This window comes from Pleurodeles waltl, chromosome 4_2 (assembly GCF_031143425.1).
Source record: "Pleurodeles waltl isolate 20211129_DDA chromosome 4_2, aPleWal1.hap1.20221129, whole genome shotgun sequence".
Classification (NCBI taxonomy): domain Eukaryota; kingdom Metazoa; phylum Chordata; class Amphibia; order Caudata; family Salamandridae; genus Pleurodeles; species Pleurodeles waltl.
This window is the reverse complement of record NC_090443.1, coordinates 973,185,493-973,207,383: the sequence shown is the minus strand read 5'-3', so window position 1 is coordinate 973,207,383 and position 21,891 is coordinate 973,185,493. Positions and strand designations below refer to the sequence as shown.

Here is a 21,891-nt window from a genome sequence, read left to right as displayed (position 1 = left end):
TGAGTTCCACTGCTTCAGAGAGGCATAGATTGCCGTATGAGCCTAGATTACCAGCTGAGTTCCACTGCTTCAGAGAGCCCTAGATTACCACCTGAGTTCCACTGCTTCAGAGAGGCCTAGATTGCCATCTGAGCCTAGATTACCACCTGAGTTCCACTGATTCAGAGAGGACTAGATTACCACCTGAGTGCCACTGCTTCAGAGAGGCCTAGATTGCCATATGAGCCTAGATTACCACCTGAGTTCCACGGATTTAGAGAGGCCTAGATTGCCATTTGAGCCTAGATTACCAGCTGAGTTCCACTGCTTCAGAGAGCCCTAGATTACCACCTGAGTTCCACTGCTTCAGAGAGGCCTAGATTGCCATCTGAGCCTAGATTACTATCTGAGTTCCACTGCTTCAGAGAGCCCTAGATTACCACCTGAGTTCCACTGCTTCAGAGAGCCCTAGATTACCATCTGAGTTCCACTGCTTCAGAGAGGTCTTGATTGCTGTCTGAGTTTCATTGCTCCAGAATAAAACCCTTATTGTGAGTCTTTTGGTATTAGCATGGAGTAAAATCGACCCAAGAGGAAAAAACCTTACTACACCTTGTGTATTTCCCCCCAAGGTTTTTTTTGTCTGAGTCTGACCTTGCAGTTGGAATGGGGAATGTGAACTAATGCGGGTTTTACTGTGTCCAGAGCACACATTTTTGTTTTACCATTACCTGTGATATTGCTAGTGTAAATTACTCCAGGGAGCACCTACGGCAATATGTGTATGGAAGAACCTGCGGGTGAGGTTTTACCTTCGGAAGGAATCCAGGTCTCAGACTCCTCCCAGGGCATGCTGGGACAAGATGGCGGTCTATGTTTCAAGCAGAGGTAGAGTCGACTGAAGGGCTTTACAGGGCTGTCGCCATTGGTAGCCTCCATCATCCCCAAAGTCACCGGTCCCTCCCCACCCAGCATCTTTCATCAACCTTAATGCTTTGCTTATGCTCTGATTGCTTATCCCAGGGAGGTCGGGGACATAAAGCCGGGGAGATGTTGTGTACATAAATAAACCCTTTCAGTTAAATAATGAAATAAAACCCATTCAACTTTACACAACAGAACGGACGAGGGAAGTGCAGAGAGAAGAAAGGGAGGCAGGAGCCCGGAGGCGAAGGTAACACAACACTGTCCCTTTCATCGGGGCTTGGCAGATAGCAGTGCATTAGCAGCCCGCCATGGGGGGATTAAATGCGCATTTGCAATGCAGCAGCCGGGCCCCGGTGCGGCCTAATCCCCGGTGCATCAGCCAGGCGAGGAGAAGCACAACACACGGGTTGTCAGAGAGACGGTGCCTCTGGGTGGCGGCCAGGTGCCCAGGGCCTGCCATGGAAGCGCCCCTCCCCCACGGGCAATCAGTTACCGCAGCCCTGCGGACTCACTGGTCCATCGGTGCGCGTCCGCGGGAGCCACCGACATGCCCGTGCACGCGCGCCCCCCTCCCGGGCTCTGGGTATTAAACCCGCTCCCCTGGGCCGCCCAGGATCACAAGATCGTCGGCGGAGCAGCTGGCACCACAGGGCCCAGTCCACAAGGTGAGCAGGGGAGCCCCGGAGCTGCCACACAAGGGGATAGCAGGTGGGGTTTATGTGCCTGCTGCACAGGTTTCTTAGTCACAACTCCCCGCGAGATGGTATAGTGGGTAAGTAATGTACTCCTGAGGGTATTAATATGTATCCTGTAAGTGATGTCAAAGGTTGGGATTCTAGCAAGATAACTCCTAGATTTATTGACCCTACAGTCAATATCAGTGTGTGGTGCAGCCCAGGAACTCCAGGCTAGCAATAGGCGGTGTGCTGCAGAAATCCACGTGTATCCTTCCTCCCAGGCTTCGGACCCAGTGAGATAGTTCAGATTATGTCCCAAAGTGATCTTTGCAGTGCAGCTCAGCTGTCCCAGTCTGTGGCAGAGGCCTGTGTGTAAACTCTGGGTCACAAAGACGGGCTAATGTGCCTGTTGCAACTCTTCTTGGGTAGCAAGTGTGCCAGGAATCTGGATCCAAGCAGGGCCAGCTCAAACTGTCATCCTTGCAAGTTAGGTTGGATGAGTGCAATTAGAGGGCATGTTTGACTTTTTATGACACTGTGGTGCGTCACTTTTTATGACACTCCGGTGGAGCAGGCCTCTCAACCATATCCATGAGGCGACGCGAAGCCACTCTGCGTAGTTTTGCATGGACTCATAGATATGGAGTAAGGCAAGGCAGCGCAAAGCACAGCATTACTTACTCTATGCCAAGGAGGCATTCCATGGGCGTTGTGGTGAGTTTTCCCACTCAACACCCATGAGGTTTGACACATTCCCAGATGGACAAGAATCTGGAAATGCGTCAAAACTGTGCGTCTCCCCATGGGAGGCGTAAAGAGGAGAAATAACTTTATTTCTTCTCGTTTTTTTCCTCTTTCTAAGTGTGCTGAATTCTGCAGCACACATAGAAAGAGAAAAACGCCTCCTTTGTTTGGTATGTGCAGAAAGGTGTCCCTTCCTGGACAAAAACAATCATGCCAACAATGAGAACACCCTTGCACCATGTTGCAAGGGGGCCTGCGTTGGCACTCACCAGCAATTCCTGCGCCGGTGCTTGCTGGAAGGACAGGTAGCACATGAATACGGTGCATTCCTGCCCTTTCTATTTAGCACAAGGCAGCGCAGCTAAAAGACTCGCGGCGCTGCCCTGGGCCAAATGTTTGTAAATGAGGCTTTCAGTGTTTATTAGCATAGGGCATGGTAGACTCCACCTGAAACGCCAGGTGCTCTTTCCAAATTCTGCAGGAACTGTCTCCCCTTCTTTGACTCTTTGGGCAAATAATGAAGTGCTTTGAAGATCTCTGAGGGACTCCAACAATGAGGGGCATATTTACTAAAAGCTCTTTGCACATCACGGCAACACTCAGGCTTAGTAAATTTGGGCCTCAGTGTTCACTGGGTCATATCCTACACTTGGGTCACCAGTTCTCCAGAGGCCGGTAGATGCAGGAACCTTCATGGCCGCTCCTTTGCCCGCTTTTCCACTGCAATCCATTTGACAAAGTCCTCTGCACCTCTACATTTTCAGTACAACGCACAGACCTGCCTTCCACTTCATAGTAGTGGTTCCAATATTTCCACATCTGGACTTTGCTTTCACTCTACACACTCTCATGTATGTTCTGTGCGCATCACCTGGGAGTGACCCGCAACCAGCTAGCGGCCCTGTCGTTGGGGACCACGTTGCTTCTCTTCAGTGGCACAGTTGATGTGAGGGAGCAGTGCAAGCACAGCGAACAGAATCAATTATAGACAATTGGTGGCCTTAATTGAAGCAGCAGTGGTATGTACAGACAAAAAGAGAGCATGCATCGGGAACACAAAAAAACTCAAAACACTGATTTGCTAGAGTCTAGCGTATTGCTTCGTCTTTTAGGAATAGAACTAAAATTTAAAAAGGATCCCCTTGTCTGTCAAAAAATACATTTTCACTTATTTTTTGTTTGTACTTTAAATAAAATATTCCATAATTTGTGTATTTGGTTGATCTATATTTGTTTATTTATTTCTGTTTAATGTTTTGAGGTACAGATCATAGAAATTGCCTATGCGTGGGTCTCCGGCTTCCATTAGTGATTCATTCGGGGTCCACATACATCAAACGATTAAGAACCACTTCTCTAGATGAAACAGCTGCTACATCCCACACACACTCACCCCTCTGTATTTGTTGGGCACTCTCAGTGTAGAGAAAGCCTGTCATTGTAATGTTTGGCCAAGGTTCTGCTGGAGTTTCAATGTCTTGGGAAATCTTTTGGCCTTGACTTCCAGTGCTGCACGCCGTTGACCGTTCTGAAAGGATCCGGGCACAATTCTTCCATCTTCTTGAGGGTATTTGAGGAGACCTCAAGAGGTTTCCTCAAACACCCGTGTGGGTCCCCCATGTTTCTGTCGCCAGTCCGAAGCATGATCAATGATTCTAGGGTGAACTGTTATTTTCATGGAGCATATGGATTTGTGAGCTGATAAATCTTTTTTTTTTTTTTTACTTGTTTATTTATGCATATAAAGGGACACATATAACTATGCATTACATCATAGCATATTACATTTAAGGAAAAATACAGTCAGTCGACCACCTAATGACAGTACCCGTTCAAGGCCCCCACCCGGGTTCACGTATTGTGCGCTAGCCTAGTAGGCATAAAGAAATAAACATTTATAGTACTAGACGAGGTCGAACCAACCATCACAAACGTAATGGGTACATTGATTAGTGGAGCCAACCAATATACAGCTAGTGCAGTGCATTCCAATCCCACAACTATCGAACAGACAGAACCCTGTGATTATGATGAGCACTGATAGAACAGAAAATGTGCAACAACGCCCATATGACATCGAAGGCAACACGCACACGCAGCCAGGAAGGGGCGGAGGGAGAAACGCCGGGGGGGGCGGGAGTTGAGGGAGGGCAACTGTAAAACAGTCCATATATAAATCAGGGACCAGGATGAGGAGGAGTTCCACTCGTGACGACCCCCACATCAATAGCCAACCCTGGAGTCACACCCACCGTATCTCAAAAACTCATAACCTCATTCCGTGAATGGACTAACTATATACAGAGCTCAGCAGGTGGAAGCGTCTGTTAAGGGGTCTTTCTCCTCACTCTCCCGCACACCGGGTAACTCAGTAATCACGTTGTGCCAGAGCTCTAAGCTGCGGGCAGCATGTTCAACCACTTGCACCCTTCGCAGGCGAGACTCCTCTGCGGTGGCCCATTCACCCAGGTCACTCAGCCAATCAGCATGCAGCGGGGGGTGCCCATCGAATCGAAATATGCCTTTTCACCAAGATAAGCCCCAATTGTGCAAATCTGTACACCATCTTACGACCTTTTTTTTAGGGATAGGGAGCAGGCCCAGTAAACAGTGTTTCATTGCTACCTGCACTCGCACAGCCGTGACCTCCCTGAGTGCCACCACTACTTGATGCCAAAAGGGCTGGACAGAGCTACAGACCCATGCCATATGATCAAATGCAGCCGACGGAGTCCCGCAACGGCCACACCTGTCAGGTCTTGAGGGGGATATTCTATGCAGGAGCTGGGGTGTCAGGTATGCTTTATGCAAATTATAGAAGTGGGTCAATTTAAACCGAGCATTGCTAGTCGCATCCTGTACCAGCGAACAGGCTCTATTCCATTCCCCGTCCGTGAGTGCTACACCCAGGTCAGCCTCCCAGCAGCCCCTACTTCTCTGTGTCCCAGTTAGCCTATCTCCCTTGAGAGCTTTATAAATTCGGGACAGGAGACCGCGTTCACCTCCCGGATCAAAAAGAGACACCAGGAGGTGAGATTCAGCCGGCTCCTCTGGAAATGTCGCCCAAATCTCTCTGGCCGTCTGCGAAAAGTTCACATACTGTAGGAACTGCTCCCGGCCCACTCCAAACAGGGACTCCGCTTCTTCCCTTGTAATTAATGTGCTGTTGTGGTATAAGTCACCCGCATTATTACAACCCCCTGCTTGCCACTTCTCAAAATCCATCATCTCAGCAGCTTTGATAAAGGGCCAGACCCACCACAGCGGAAGCAGACGCCCTGCGGAGAACCTGCACATCCGCACTCTCCCAAGCCCTTGACACCTGTTCGATCAGATAGGGAGCACCTTGTGGAACCCTAGAGCCCCCCCATTAGTATATGCGGGAGTCGCTCCACACAGACCGAGCCAGTCAACAAATCTTTTTCCCAGTGAGGAGTATCCTCACACCACCGGACTGCGTACTGTAGTAGCCCCGCCAGATACAGGTAGAGACCTGCCAATCCCAGACCCCCACTAGCCAGGTCCAGTTTCAGGAGTTCCAGGCAGACTCTGCATCTTCTACCCGCCCAGACTAGGGATAATAATAATCTATCCAGCTGGTGGAATAATGCGAGAGGAAGCTAACAGAGTGAATTCTGCATGACATACAGGCATCTGGGGAGAACAATCAGTTTGCTAAGTGCGATTCTATCCATAACCGATAATGGAAGGGAGGTCCAGAATTGAACAGAGGAGCGGAGGCCCTCCAGTACTGAGGTGACAAATCTTTCAAGTAAAAACAAAAGTTGAGATTGTAAATGAAACAGACCTTGGATTGCCCAAGTATTTTGTGTCTATTTTAGAATTTGTGAGTGTGATGGCTGAAACTAGTTTTTTAGAGTGTGCTAAGGTAGTTGTCAGTTTCAACAATGCGAAACATGTCACTTTGCAAGAACACCCTTGGCAATAGTTTGGTTGCTGCAAAACACTACACCCTTTGTGTGACGCAACACAGTTTAATACTGCTCTCGCAGGTCTTTAAAATGGTAATTAAATTGACACTATCTCTTGCATCGCATTGTGTTGTGCAAGTGCCTGCGCAAAACATTAATAGATGGGGCTTAGATTGTCTTCTCAGGATCAGTCGCAGAAGAGCTGGATCCGAAGCATGCGGAGCAGAGAGCACTTTGATAAGGAACAAGCAGAAGTTTTCATCCAAAAAATGCAAAACAAGCATTGACCTGCTGAAGCACATGATGTAAATTGATAATGTGACTTAACTCTGAGCAGGCACTCCTCCGCTGACATGCTGCCCTCTCAGATGTAGTATTGAAATATTTCAAAGAACCTGAAAATATTTATGACCTGTGCATATCAATATAAAGAAATCCCTTGCAACATATCCAATAACCACATTAGTACATGGGCCTTTGTTTGGTGACTGGAAGACAAATAGAGTATTGCGTTATTGCTGCAAGCACATTACACCACCAAAAGCACTGATAACATTAATAAGGTATTGTTGTCTTAGCATTTCATACTACATTGCTGTCATTTATAAGAGCTGTAAATAACAGGTATTACTATTACCTATAGCAGAAGTCTAAGATGGCAGTGATGTTTGTTCTCTAATGTACTTATGTTCATGGTACTTAATAGCAAACAAAGGCACAAGTCAAAGTTGGCCACACTGTGGTACTCAATAGCGAAGGCACAAGCCGACAATGGTCACGCTGTTTGTACTCTAATGTACTTATAATTATTGTACTGAATAACAAACAAGGCAACAGTCAAAGATGGCCATTTGTTTATACTCTAATGTACTTATATCAATGGTACTCAATCGCAAAGAAAGGCACACGTCAAAGATGAGCACCCTGTTTTTACTCTAAATTACTTATATTAATGGTAATAAATAAAAATAAATAGAAAAGGCACAATATCAAAGATGGCCGACTCTTTATACTCTAATGTACTTATAATAATGGAAATCAATTGTAATCAAACACACAAGTCAAAGATGACCGCGCTCTTTGTACTCTAAATTACTTATATTAATGGTAATAAATAAAAAAATAGCAAAGACACAAGTCAAAGATGACAAAGCTGTTTGTACTCTGAAGTACTTATATTATTGGTACTGAATAGGGTGCAAAAGCACAAGTCCGAGACCCGTGCTGTTTGTATTCTGTTGAACTTCTATAAAATTTGGCAGATTGATGAAGGAACTGGAAACAGAGTTACCACAGCGATAAAGGGAGCTTCAGGTGAAGGTTGATTGCGAGGAACTGTCATGGATATCGTCAACGACTCTTAATGGTAAAGGCCCTAGGGTACCGGTTTGGGTTGCGACCCACTGATAGGTCGCAAGACGATTTTTGGTGTGTGGGGGAAGTCCAAGCAGTAAGTAAAGATGCCTCTAAATTCTGTGTTTAACCTGTCACATTTATTATTTCAAAGATAGTGGTTGAATGTTAGGCCAAGTCTTCTGACAAATTGCTGCTTATTCTTTTAACATGGGTTTGGTGTTTCTTTCTCTGACTGCACTGTGAGAGGAGTTTTTAAGTGAACTATGTGACAATCTTGGTGGAGTAGAGGGCCTGTGCATGGAAAGCCTTTAGGATGTGTGTTTTTTGGCAACACACAACAAAATGTAAATACCTGGAAATTAACGGAATGTATTCAGCAGTGAGGAAAGTAAAAATTAAGCACATTATTTTTTGTAATTCTGCACTCTGCTGGAAACAGATTTTCATAGGATCAAAACAAATCAAGACACTTTACTTGGTGATGCAAAAAAGATAAATATTCACAGAAATTCGGTTTCCACACATTATTGCTTGAGTGGTATTCAGTTTTATAAGTAATACTGTCTGTGTAGAGTTAGTTGCCATTTCAATGGAAACATTTCCTGTCTCTAAATGACAATGCATCACCATACAATGCTTTAGTTGCGTTCTAAAATTGCCTGCATCATGTCCATTAAAGAGAGGTGAGTCACAAAGGGTTGTCGTTCTAAAAGGTGGGTCGTGGATCTGAAAAGTATGGGGAGCACTGCCCTAAGGTATATTGCCTTTGGACAATGGGGTACTGGTGACTGAGGTTGGTGATGGAACCAGGCTCTCTATAAGTGCTTTTTAAGAAGCTATCGATCAGCCATAGAGGATGTCCACTTAGGGCAAATTATTTTGTTGAAATATTTTGTTGGTATTGCCTTTTATTTCCCAATAGCTTTGTAATGGGTACCGCATGCTCACAACGATGAGTGAGGTCAATTTCTTGCAATTCTCACTTCAGCAAAGTACTTTTCAAGAAGGTACCTCAAGCCTAATCAGTAACAAGAAGTGTAATCTGATCATGGGTAAGTGGCTCAACAACCTTCGGCCTTTTCACCCACTTGGAGTGATTTTACTAAGGTGGAGTAGGAAAACATTGTGCATCCCTACAAGAGAGACTTGGATCAAGGAGAAGAAATATATGTGTGGGACAGGTGATGGAACAAACTTCTTCAAAGTCACCAACTACGCAAAGCCTATGCACTGTGGAGCCTGATGGACCGAATGTTGTGCTCCCCTCACACCAGCAGGAGGATGTGACAGCTGCAGCTGATCCCTTGGGTATGTGTACGTTGGATGCGGCAACAGTTGTTGGAACACCCTGCACACGTTCCGACAGCTGAGGGCCATGTTCACAAGAGAAGGAGCACCAATGGTCTTTGATCACATTTCTCTTCAAGGACACATCACAGTGACCCACACTCAGAGTGGTGCCTTGTAACTGAATAGCACCCACAAGTATCCGCAAGGGGACATGCAACGCTTTATAAAACTAAATAAAAAATGTAATACAAAATTCTGTTGGAGACATCATTTAGTTCAGCAGGATGTCATCGTTTGGTGTAGGAATGAGACTCGCGCTTATGAACAACGGGACATTTTTGTTGTAAGAATATATATTATCTTATGGTGTCTGGACATGGGTCAGACAATCATAACAGCCAATTTCATCTGCTGTAGGGTAGAGGGTCACTCTTGCTGGCTGCTGCTCATCTGTTGTCGCAGAGATTGTAATTGTATTTTATAGCGCTTACAAACCATGAAGAGGCGCTGAAGCGCTTTACGGCGAGTAGCATGCTACTTTGGAACCCAAAGTTAGTGGTTAACCCAATGGTTCTTATTGGTTATTGCAATTAGTTGTGTGCTCTCAAGAAACAAAATGCATGCATTTACTTCTGTTACTTTGCCATACATTAGAATAACACCGTCAGGTGTGATAATTAGTGGGGACTATGTGGTTTAAGGTGAGTGATTGTTGGGTTAGGTGGGTTTGCGGTGATTGGGTTGTGTTAGTAACAGGGATGTGGTTTTAAAGAGGAGAGGTGGTTGTGAGGTATGAAATGCGGAATCTGCCAATTGCAGAACTGCAGTACGAGAGAATAAGGCAGGCAGGTGGGAGATTCAGAGGGGGCCATTCTCAGAAATAGAAGGCATGCAGAGGATGGAGGGAGAGGAGAGGGTCACTTTGAAAAAATGGAGGAAAATCAAGCAGAAGTAAATCAAGGTCAATTTTTCATTCTGGACTTTAGGGGTAGACTAGGAGACGGCTTTCTCAGATAGCAAGCAATCTGAGGATGTAAGCAGTAGAAAAAAACAACATTATACACAATGCTCCATATTTGGGGCAGACAGCGTAAAAAAGCAAGTCCAAGTTTACACATCCTTTAAACAGAAGGAGCCCTCATGTGCTGTGTGCCAAGCTTAGGACAACCCTTTGGAACATGGTCTGAAGAACCTTAACCTTGGAACAGGTTTGTACGCTACACAAGGGGATTTGGCGCAGAAATAGGAAGGTCTCATTTAAAGATCGCTCGTCATTATTCTGTATTAAAGTTTTTGCACTCACCCCCAACTCACTAAAATCTGTTATTTGGCACTGGAAGGGGGTGTCTTGTTTGGTGACCTGATCCCATTCTAGATTGTTTCTACAGCGCCGCAGAGCAAGCACTGATACAAAAGCTACCTAGAGCTAACATCCCAAGTGTATGTTGTGCATATTTGGCCAGTGTATTGTTTGTATTGTACGAATAGGTATGTACAAGTGAAGCAGAGTGATAGAGACCTGCGGTTTCAATTTTGGAAGTCCCTGGCATATCCCGGTGGACAGGGCGGGGGTGAGGATGATTTGCCAGACAGTGGAAGTGCATCAGGAGAGATGCAGAAGGGAGGAGATCTTGACACTGTAGTGGGGACAGAGAAGACATGGCTCCTATAGAAATTCCATTAGGTTCTTTTGCGGAAAGTCCCTCCTGATAATCTTCCTGTAGGACCACCATTTGGTAAGTGGCAGGGGTGAAGGGAGGAGCTGGCTGCAGTCTCTATTGTTGAGAGTGAGATGTCAGTCACACTGGCAAGCAACTAGCCATCTGCTGTAAAGATGAGTCACTCTGAAAACACAGGTACCACCTTTTAAGATGGCATAGAGGCGTGCATATCTCAAGCAACAAATAACAAAAAGCCCTTGCTTAAGTTCAGAAGTGTGTCCTATGTAATGTATCACTCTATATCTCAGCAATGCTGCTTAAAATGTATTTTTATTGTCAAGGAAACTTGTTTTTGTCTATTTCGGGGTACTTCTGCCTGTGTCTACCTTAGTGCACGGTTTAATTCATCCCTATTTCTCCTGTTTACTGATTATCTGGAGCTCTGTGTACCCCAGAACAGAGATGGGCGAACCCTAGATGAAGACGGTCAAACCACAGCAGGAAAAAGAGCAAACACACAAAGGCTTCAGCAAATTCTCCCACCATGGTTCTGCCAAAAACTTGGTGTTAGTGCTTCTTGAAATAAGGCATCCAACCGAATGAATTCCTCAGCTGGTGCCAGGGTACTCAACCGGGTCAAGTATATGCTGGCACACAGGAGGGATGTGAAATATCCCAAGCAACTGGTTACCTATTCCATGCCCGTGGGCACCTGCTTCTGACACAGACTAGTTCTGAGTGTGACTTTGTCACTTTACTGGACCAGTTGCTTATTCTACACCTTCGTAGACCCAGATTTACTAATCTTTCATGCAACATAACACATTGCGTAGCATAAAGGGAAGAGAGCTGAACCGCGACATATTTACAAAGATATGGCCCTGTTTAGCTCACTTCTTGACTGGCGCACTTGTAGTTGCCTAGCGCCAACTGCAGGCACCCTTTCACCTAAGTGCGCTGTGAACAGGATTTTGTTTTTTAAACAACCCTTAGAGGCGTATTATTCTTATTATGTGTGCAGCAAAATGCAAAGGAGAAAGTATTGAGAAGTAAATCTATTTCTGCTCGCTACGCCAAGCTCATGTAGGCGCACAATTTTCCATGAACCCAGGTTTACTGACTTTAGTAAATCTGGGTTTGCACCAAAATACATGGGGGGGTGCACGAGAATGTCCATGCTCCACCCATGTAATGTCTCCCCAATGCAGTGTTACGCGAGGCTGCGCAAGGCACTAAAAGTGATGTGATGCCCTGTAAATATCAATTTACGTGGCTATGTGAATGTCACTTAAGCACTTGTGTTGCCTTGTGTCGACTTGTCTGACACAAGGACAGTGCAAGTGCTTAATAAATCTGGGCGCTAGTCTCCACTTGTACACTGAAGTGTGTGGTGTTGAGTCACAAAGTAAATGTTTCTGTATTAGAACATTGGAATGCTGGAGGCTCCATTGAAAACAATGGAGTGCTGCGGGCTTTTACTGGCCGGTAAAAGCCCGCAGCGCCAACATTCCAATGTTCTCTTTGTTCACAGCAAGAGCTGTGAACAAAGCCTCACGGAGCCCGAGGGGATTTTAATCCCCTCGGGCTCCGTGAACATTTTTTTTTTAATAGAACATTCTGCCCTGTGTGGCAGAATGTTCTAATAGCCTTAGAACCCGCCGTAGCGGGCTCTACCGGCTATTAAAGTCCCTCTCCCTTGTTAAATGCGGGGAGCGGGTCTTTAATAGCCGGTAGAGCCCGCTACGGCGGGTTCTAAGGCTATATTAAAACATTTGAAAAACACACTTTTAAATGCTTAGGGCCATATTTATACTTTTTGACGCAAAACAGCGCTGTCTGGTGTGCGTTAAAAAAAACGACGTACACCAGGCAGCGCCGGCGTAGGGGGAAAATGGCGTATGGGCGTCCACAAATGGTGCAAGTCAGGCTGAGGCAAAAAAATCGCCACAACCCGATTTGCGCCATTTTTTTACGACGCCCATCCCCCATTGAAATGACTCCTGTCTTAGCAAAGACAGGAGTCATGCCCCCTTGCCCAATGGCCATGCCCAGGGGACTTCTGTCCCCTGGGCATGGTCATTGGGCATAGTGGCATGTAGGGGGGCACAAATCAGGCCCCCCTATGCCACAAAAAAAAATTAAAAAAAATACTTACCTGGACTTACCTTAATGTCCCTGGGGTGGGTCCCTCCATCCTTGGGTGTCCTCCTGGGGTGGGCAAGGGTGGCAGGGGGTGTCCCTGGGGGCAGGGGAGGGCACCTCTGGGCTCATTCTGAGCCCACAGGTCCCTTAACGCCTGCCCTGACCCAGGCGCTAAAATCCGGCGCTAATACGGGTTTTTTAGACCCGCCCACTCCCGGGCGTCATTTTTGCCCGGGAGTATAAATACGACGCATATGCATCGGAGTCATTTTTTAAGACGGGAACGCCTACCTTGCATATCATTAACGCAAGCAAGGTGTTCACGCAAAAAAATGACGCTAACTCCATGAACTTTGGCGCTAGACGCGTCTAACGCCAAAGTATAAATATGGAGTTAGTTTTGCGTCGAATTTGCGTCTAAAAAAAAGACCCTTAATCACATGAAAGTCGTGAGAACAGCTGCCTGTAGTGCACTCAGTTCAGTCATACTGTCCCTTCACCATGATGACTGGTATAGTCCCCATCAGGTGTGACTGATTCACAAACATACAAACGCACACCCCCTACACCCATGCAGATACACAAACCTATGCTGCTGACACTAACACACGTGCTTACACTGACTCACACCTGTGCACTCACGCCCTCCCCCGAAGGGCACACACGCACCCCTACTCACACAACCACTGACATCTGCACACACATACACGCAGTCACACACACCATCAGCTCATGTTTCAGATTTGTTACTTGAACAGTGTTTATAATGCTAGGGGGACAAGAGAGTAAGTAGGAACACAAGAAGGGCATGAGAGAAGTGGAAGTTACATCAGGGCATGCTTGTGGCATATACACAGTCATCCAAAGTGGACACTAGGACCCTGCGGCATTCAGAAGCTCTGGAACCTGACACCTCTTCCTGTTAGAATGTTTAGACAGGAAAAGGTGGATAGTAACAAGAACTCTTGAGCGAGGATGAGTTGGGGTGATTGGAGACCAGCTGTGGTCATGACTAGCAGCATGTAGCTAGTTAATTTTAATTATGCGAAATTTCTAAAAAAAAAATAGGTTTGACGAGATATATTGGAGAGGGGGTATACAATGATATACTGGAGAGGGGGTATTTTTTTGATGTTGGGGTATTTTAGAGAGGGATGGTGTTTGATGTGATATATTGGAGATGGAAGGTATAGGTTTGATGTGATATATTGGAGAGGGGGTATTTGTTTGATGTTCGGCTATATTAGAGAGGGAGGGTGTTTGTTTGACGTGATATATTGGAGATGGAGGGTATAGGTTTGATGTGATATATTGTATTGGGGTTATATGTTTGATGTTGGGGTATATTAGAGAGGGAGGGTGTTTGTTTGATGTGATATATTGGAGATGGAGGGTATAGGTTTGATGTGATATATTGGAGATGGGGTATTTGTTTGATGTTGGGGTATATTAGAGATGGAGGGTATAGGTTTGATGTGATATATTGGAGATGGAGGGTATAGGTTTGATGTGATATTTTGGAGAGGGTGTATATGTTTGATGTTGTGATATATTGAGGAGAAGGGGTTATATGTTTGGCGTGATATATTGGAGAGGGGTTATATGTTTGATGTGATATATTGGAGAGGGATGTTGTATGTTTGATGTTGTGATATATTACAGAGGGAGGGTATATGTTGGATGTGATATATTGGACAGGGAAGGTACATGTTTGGTGTGATATATTAGAGAGGGGGTATATATTTGATTTTGTTATATATTGAAGAGGAATGTTTTATGTTTGATGTTCTGATATATTGGAGAGGGGGTTTATGTTTGATATGATATTTTGGAGCGGGTGTATATGTTTGATGTGATATATTGGGGAGAAGGGGTTATATGTTTGGTGTTATATATTGGAGAGGGGTTATATGTTTGATGTGATATATTGGAGAGGGATGTTGTATGTTTGATGTTGTTATATATTGGAGAGGAAGGGTATATGTTTGATGATGTGATATATTGGAGAGGGATCTTGTGTGTATGATGTGATATATTGGAGAGGGAGGTGTAGGTTTGTTGTGATATATTGGAGAGGGGGTATATGTTTTATGTTGTGATATATTGAAGAGGAATGTTTTATGTTTAGTGCAATACATTGGAGAGGGTGTTTATGTTTGATATGATATTTTGGAGAGGGTGTTTTGTATTTGATGTTGTGATATATTGGGGAGAAGGGGTTATATGTTTGGTGTGATATATTGGAGAGGGGTTATATGTTTGATGTGATATAATGGAGAGTGATGTTGTATGGTTGATGTTGTGATATATTGGAGAGGGGGTATATGTTTGATGTTGTGATATATTGGAGAGGGGGTATATGTTTGGTGTTGTTATATATTGGAGAGGGGGTATATGTTTGGTGTTGTTATATATTGGAGAGTGATGTTGTATGGTTGTTGTTGTGGTTTATTGGATGGGGGGTATATGTTTGATGTTGTTATATATTGAAGAAGGATTTTGCGTGTTTATGTGTTGTGATATATTGGAAAGGGAGGTGTAGATTTGTTGTGATATATTGGAGAGGGGGTATATGTTTGATGTTGTGATATATTGGAGAGGGGGTATATGTTTGATGTTATATATTGGAGAGTGATGTATGGTTGATGTTGTGGTATATTGGAGAGGGGGGTATATATTTTGTGTTGTTATATATTGGAGAGTGATGTTGTATGGCTGATTTTCTGGTATATTGGAGAGGGGGTATAGGTATGATGTTATATATTGGAGAGGGATTTTGTGTGTTTGATGTGATATATTGGAGAGAGGGGTGTAGGTTTGTTGTGATATATTGGAGCAGGGGTATATGTTTGATGTTGTGATATATTGGAGAGTGATGTAGTATGATGTTGTGGTATACTGGAGAGAGGGGTATAGATTTGATGTTGTTATATATTGGAGAGGGAGGGTATATGTTGGTTGTGATATATTGGAGAGGGGTATAGGTTTGGCGTTATATATTGGGAGAGTGATGTATGTTTGATGTGGTATATTGGAAAGGGAGTATATGTTTGGTGTTATATATTGGAAAGTGATGTTATATGGTTGATGTTGTTATATATTGGAGAAGGGGTATATGTTTGATGTGATATATTGGAGAGTGATGTTGTATGGTTTATGTTGTGATATATTGGAGAGGGGGTATATGTTGGATGTGATATATTGGAGAGGGATATTGTGTGTTTGATGTGATATTTTGGAGAGAGGGGTGTAGGTTTGTTGTGATACATTGGAGAGGGAGGGTATATGTTTGATGCTGTGATATATTGGAGAGTGATGTAGTATGATTGATGTTGTGGTATATTGGAGAGTGATGTTGTATGATTGATGTTGTGGTATATTGGAGAGTGGGGTATAGTTTTGATGTTGTGATATATTGGAGAGGGAGGGTATATGTTGGATGTGATATATTGGAGAGAGGGGTGTAGGTTTGTTGTGATATATTGGAGAAGGGGTACACGTTTGATGTTGTGATATATTGGAGAGAGGGGTATAGGTTTGGCGTTATATATTGGGAGAGTGATGTTGTATGTTTGATGTTGTATATTGGAAAGGGGGTATAGGTTTGGTGTTATATATTGGAGAGTGATATTATATGGTTGATGTTATATATTGGAGAAGGGGTATATGTTTGATGTGATATATTGGAGAGTGATGTTGTATGGTTGATGTTGTGATATATTGGAGAGGGGATATATGTTGGATGTGATATATTGGAGAGGGATATTGTGTGTTTGATGTGATATTGTGGAGAGAGGGGTGTAAGTTTGTTGTGATACATTGGAGAGGGAGGGTATATCTTTGATGCTGTGATATATTGGAGAGTGATGTTGTATGATTGATGTTGTGGTATATTGGAGAGCGGGGTATAGTTTTGATGTTGTGATATATTGGAGAGGGAGGGTATATGTTGGATGTGATATATTGGAGAGAGGGGTGTAGGTTTTTTGTGATATATTGGAGAAGGGGTACACGTTTGATGTTGTGATATATTGGAGAGAGGGGTATAGGTTTGGCGTTATATATTGGGAGAGTGATGTTGTATGTTTGATGTTGTATATTGGAAAGGGGGTATAGGTTTGGTGTTATATATTGGAGAGTGATGTTATATGGTTGATGTTATATATTGGAGAAGGGGTATATATTTGATGTGATATGTTGGAGAGTGATGTTGTATGGTTGATGTTGTGATATATTGGAGAGGGGATATATGTTGGATGTGATATATTGGAGAGGGATTTTGTGTGTTTGATGTGATATTTTGGAGAGAGGGGTGTAGGTTTGTTGTGATACATTGGAGAGGGGGTATATGTTTGATGTGATATATTGGAGAGTGATGTTGCATGCTTGATGTTGTGGTATATTGGAGAGAGGGGTATAGGTTTGATGTTGTTATATATGGGAGAGGAAGGGTATATGTTTGATGCTGTGATATATTGGATACATGACCAGGGTTTTCTCTGCTCCCTACCGCAAGGGTACCGACAGAGAGTGACTGAAGTCGCCACTGCCACCACAGTCCCCAGATGTTAGGCGTTCTCGTCTCCAGTGCTGTGTACGTCTCCCGGAAGCGAGGTCAGGTCTCCCATAGACACACCCTGGGTTCTGGTGATGCCCCCCAGGTGTGCAGGTGAGTACCGCCACCGGGTACCTCTACGCCGCCCGCTTCTATTCGGACAGTGTTGGCTTCCAATCCTCAGGTACCTTCAGTTGATGTGAGATACATCCATTAGATGCCTGCAGACTGTGTCTGGTTTCGGGGCCCTCACACGTCTCATGTTTGGCAAAGTTATGGCTAGTGGTGCACAGGTGTGCCACTTCTCAAGGTAGAGCTGGTTCCGGTTTGGTGCACCGCTCAGGTGGGGTGGGCCTCAGAAAAATACAATGAGCAAAGCGTTGCAAGCAAAATATGTCTCACCTTGGGGTTCACAAAGAGCATCAAACGTTTGCCTGGATATCTGCAACAGCCATAGGTTTACAAAGTACTCCTGCTTGCCACAATATATTCATGCAAACTTACACAGAAAAATCATCTGGATATGCACATTGGTATATTTAACCGTGATTTTCTCAAGAAGTATAGAAACTTTCTCCTACACGTCACTGAAACATATGGGTTTTCATGCATGCAAAATATTTCACCAACTTTCAAAAGCAATGACAGCCAGAAAATAACACTCAACAAGTTAAAAGATTAATTGCCTGTGTGTAGAATTCAAAGGGTAAAAATACTAACAATACATGTCACAATAATTCCTTTCAACAAAAAAAATGAAGTGTTTATTTTCTGTTTACCACCCTGAAAAAGCACGTACCCCCTGCCTTCAACAGTGGCCTTCTGTGCATTTGCCAAGAGGGAAGCTACCCTCCAAATATTATGGGGTTTCCATTAAATTACCTGTTAGTGGGTATTCACTGTATTCTGCAACTCACCCAATTGTAATTCCTCTTACAGCCCAAACCCTAAACTTACAATGGACTGGTGCTAGTCAAAAGGTGAGTTGTACTTGTGGTGGTGTTGTGAGTGTGAATAGTGGTGGGTCCTGGGCATGTACACGGCGACCCCTGCAAGGGTTGCACGCTATCCCTTGAACTACTGTGGTGTTTTGTTGCTGTATTTTTCTGGATAAGTTGAGTGCTAGTTAGAATGTGAGTTTTACCTGTGGTGGTGTTGTAGGTGTGAATAGTGGTGGGTCCTGGGCATGTCCACAGCGACCCCTGCAGGGGTTGCACGCTATCCCTTGAACTACTGTGGTGTTTTGTTGCTGTATTTTTCTGGATAAGTTGAGTGCTAGTTAGAATGTGAGTTGTGCATGTGGTGGTGTTGTAGGTGTCAATGCTGGTGGGTCCTGTGAATGAGTTGGTGTCCTGTCTCTGGTGCTGTTCTGGTGGTAATGGGGATGTTGATGTACTCGGGTTCTATAGATTGATTGGCGTGCATGTCCCTTCGAGGTTTGCTATTCGAGTGTCTCGCAGCAGCCTTCGACCGACATCCTGAGGTGTGCTGCTCTGGTCTTGTTCTGGTATAGTTCAGTCTTCATGTTTGCACCTCCTGTCACAAGCTATGGTTTTAGTGGGGCTCAGGAAGGAGAACTGAAGGTTGAGTTGAAGAAAGCATCCTAAGATTGGTGAGGGGGCAGGTTGAAGAGTTACCCGTTCCCACTCATCAATAGCGTATTCATCAAATAATTCTCCTCTGTGGTTCCCGACTCCTAGTAATTTAACCTTTTTCAGCATACAAAAGTACTTAAAAGCCTCAAACAAAAACCATGGATTGTGGCGTGTATTTACTTTGTGACAAGCAAGATAAATGGAAGAAGAGACAGACATGAACCATTAGATCCTAATGTTCTAATGAGTTGAAAATGAAACACAGAAGCAAGCAGAGAAGCATAGTTTTAATAATGCACTTGTTTAGCTGCTCTACAAACTGATTTGCTTGTAGGTGCCTATGATAGAAGTTATTTTACTTGCACTTGGCGTATGGTTGACCATTCCACTGCCAAGTAGCCCAGTAAAATCCCTGAAATCCAAACATGGACAGTTCCCAAGAAACCTACCTTGACTGTCCCTCCAAAATGTCCTTACATGGGGTTTCAGAGTTGTAGTTGAGTGAATGGCAAACTTCTGGGGCAGAGAGGTTGACTGTGAGAGACATGCTTCATCCATGTCAAAAGAAGAACGTAAGGGTTGGTGTGGATGGGTGAGTGGAAAGGAATCTCATAGGTTTTCGCAGTCTGGTTTTCATTGGATGTTTTCCCATCCCCAGGTATCATTCCCATTTAATGAAAATCATTTTATGGTCCTCCAATATGAGGCTGAGTCGTCTTTGCATGACTTTTGACCTGTGACCTTCAAGTTTCACATAGATCTCTGCATTGAATGCTTTAAGGACTTCATAGGATGTTAAACCCAAACCCTGTTCTTATCTTTCAGGTGACTCCGCCTAGCAGACGTGGCCATGGACGGAAGGTCTCATCCTCTGTCTCAAGAGGCCCTGGCCCAGTTCAATCAGGTGTTGACAGCAGAGAGCCCAGGAGCCCGCCCCAGAGCCGCCTCCCTCTCCACGCGCCGCAGCTCCCAGTCGTTGGACATGCCTCCAAGGCCCCTCATGCGCATGAAGAGCATGGATGGAAGACCACTAGTCCTGTCAAGGAGAAGCTCTGTCATGAGCAACTTTAACATGCCTTTCTCACGCAAGAACTCACTCTCCATGCCTATGGGCAAGCGATTGTCCCTTGGCCCGTGGATGCACTATGGCCGAGTCAGCTTCAGTGGCCTGCCGCTCAATCCACCCATTCGCGAGATCCAATTTGAGAACACCTACAAGATGCAGCCTGACGAGGGCTGTCGGTTTAATGCCTCCCAAGTGCAGCGGGTGCTCGAGTCCACACTCGCCGGCCACCTCGGCGACACAAAGTATAACCCAGCAACCACTGGCCAGCTGTCCCAGAGCCTATCAGACCTCATCCGCAGCAAACTGAAGGAGCACTGCCCCCCACGCTACAAGCTAGTATGCAACGTCGTACTAGGCCAGATGGGTGGCCAAGGGGTACGCATGGCCAGCCGCTCCCTCTGGGACTCTGAGAATGATAACTTTGCTTCTGCCTCTTTCACAAACCCGTCTCTGTTCGCCATTGCTACTGTGCATGGTCTTTACTTTGATTAAAACATCCTTAACCCCTTCACAACCATCAGAAGCTCACTCCGCAAGTTCAAAGCTTAGTCAACATGGCTGACACTGAATGCCATGGGAAAACGGCTATGCAAATGGAAGGAAAGTCTTTTCTTAGTGTTTAATTGTAATAAACATATTTTGTGGGATTATCTATATGAGATAAACCAGTGGCCGCTCATTTAACCAATGCTCAATTTGAAGAAAAAAGTAGAGCGGCCCAAGGCGGGTCCTGAGCTTTCGTTAGGAGTCAGCTGCTGATGCTGCTGGAGGCGGTGGCTTCTGAATACCAAGGGCACCTGCTTTGATTCTTCCTCATGCCTCACCACCCTGCCCTCCCTGTCGCCTCAGCTCACTCTTGAAACCTTGCTTTTTCCTGCTATCAGTGTTGTCCTTTCTTTCTCCCCCTCCTTTCTGTCTTTTCTTTGTTTCTGTCTCACTCTGGGTCAAAGTCTCATGATGAAAAATACGCTCCAGTTTCTAAACATGCATGTTGGTGCCAGCTACCTGGACAAAGCAAGCACTTCTTTTTATGTATGGGTTTATAAACCACAAAAAAAATTCTGTATTCTGTATGCTTTCGTTCTGTGGTTGTCAAATGTAAAATAAATCATAAAAACAACCTATTATCAATCAATCAATCAATCAATCAGGATTTATAAAGCACTGCTAATCACTCAATAGGGTTTCCAGGCGCTATTAGATATTAAAATATATAGGTAACCTTACATTATGTTACTATTTTGCTTTCTAGTTTTCTACAGATACATACAACCTCTCTTGTTGGCTTTTAGTTTGTCATGTCAACTGAAGCCCTAGACCTCAATAAAGGACCATTGTTCAGTCAGCAATGTTAAGGCAGGGACCTTGGGTGTTTCTGTTTACTAGACTGGCTGTGATATTACAAAACATTACAGATTTGATGAACACATATCCACTGCAAAAGGACATAAAGATGCAAAGAATTAAAAGTCCTTAAATTCACAAATAAAGTTAGCAGACTGCTCATGGACACACTCTTTCTTCGACAACAACACATCCTTTCCGCCCCCTCCACTAAGAACGTAAAAAGACCTTTGTTGTGCCCCTGCTGGAGAACCCTAATGTGAGCAAGGCTACCGCTGCAACGTGTCATTTTGGGAGGAAGCATTGGTGAATAAACATTTTGGACTTCCATTTGGTGTCCGGGAACTTTCTGTATGGTATCAGAAGTATTTTTAAAATAAGTAGTGGATGGCTAGGTCCACGCCCGGACCGCTACCGAATTAGCAGCCTCGGATGTCTAACAACATTTTGTGTTTTATATATATATATATATATATATATATATATATATATATATATATATATATATATATGTATATATATATATATATATATATATATATATATGAAAAATCCAAGCGCCACCGTCTCCGGTACCTGGAAAAACGCACTCCACAGGCTTGCAGTTCATCATGAGAAAATGT

General features: G+C 44.4%; 1 protein-coding gene across 2 annotated transcripts; it reads left to right on the top strand.

The window, feature by feature from the left end:
* The first annotated feature begins 1,286 nt into the window (after positions 1 to 1,286).
* Positions 1,287 to 21,044, top strand: DYNLT4 (dynein light chain Tctex-type 4). 2 transcript variants are annotated; one of them, XM_069232812.1, is made up of 2 exons: positions 1,287 to 1,571; positions 19,684 to 21,044. In XM_069232812.1, the coding sequence occupies exon 2, from the start codon at positions 19,709 to 19,711 to the stop codon at positions 20,414 to 20,416; it is 708 nt and encodes a 235-aa protein (XP_069088913.1). In that variant the 5' UTR covers positions 1,287 to 1,571; positions 19,684 to 19,708; the 3' UTR covers positions 20,417 to 21,044. The 2 variants fall into 2 exon arrangements, with proteins under 2 accessions (XP_069088913.1, XP_069088914.1); XM_069232813.1 differs by lacking the exon at positions 1,287 to 1,571 and adding an exon at positions 18,201 to 18,243.
* Positions 21,045 to 21,891: the final 847 nt, after the last annotated feature.

Excerpts from the sequence above, each read along its gene's own strand:
- DYNLT4 (XM_069232812.1), top strand. The coding sequence starts at position 19,709 with ATGGACGGAAGGTCTCATCCTCTGTCTCAAGAGGCCCTGGCCCAGTTC.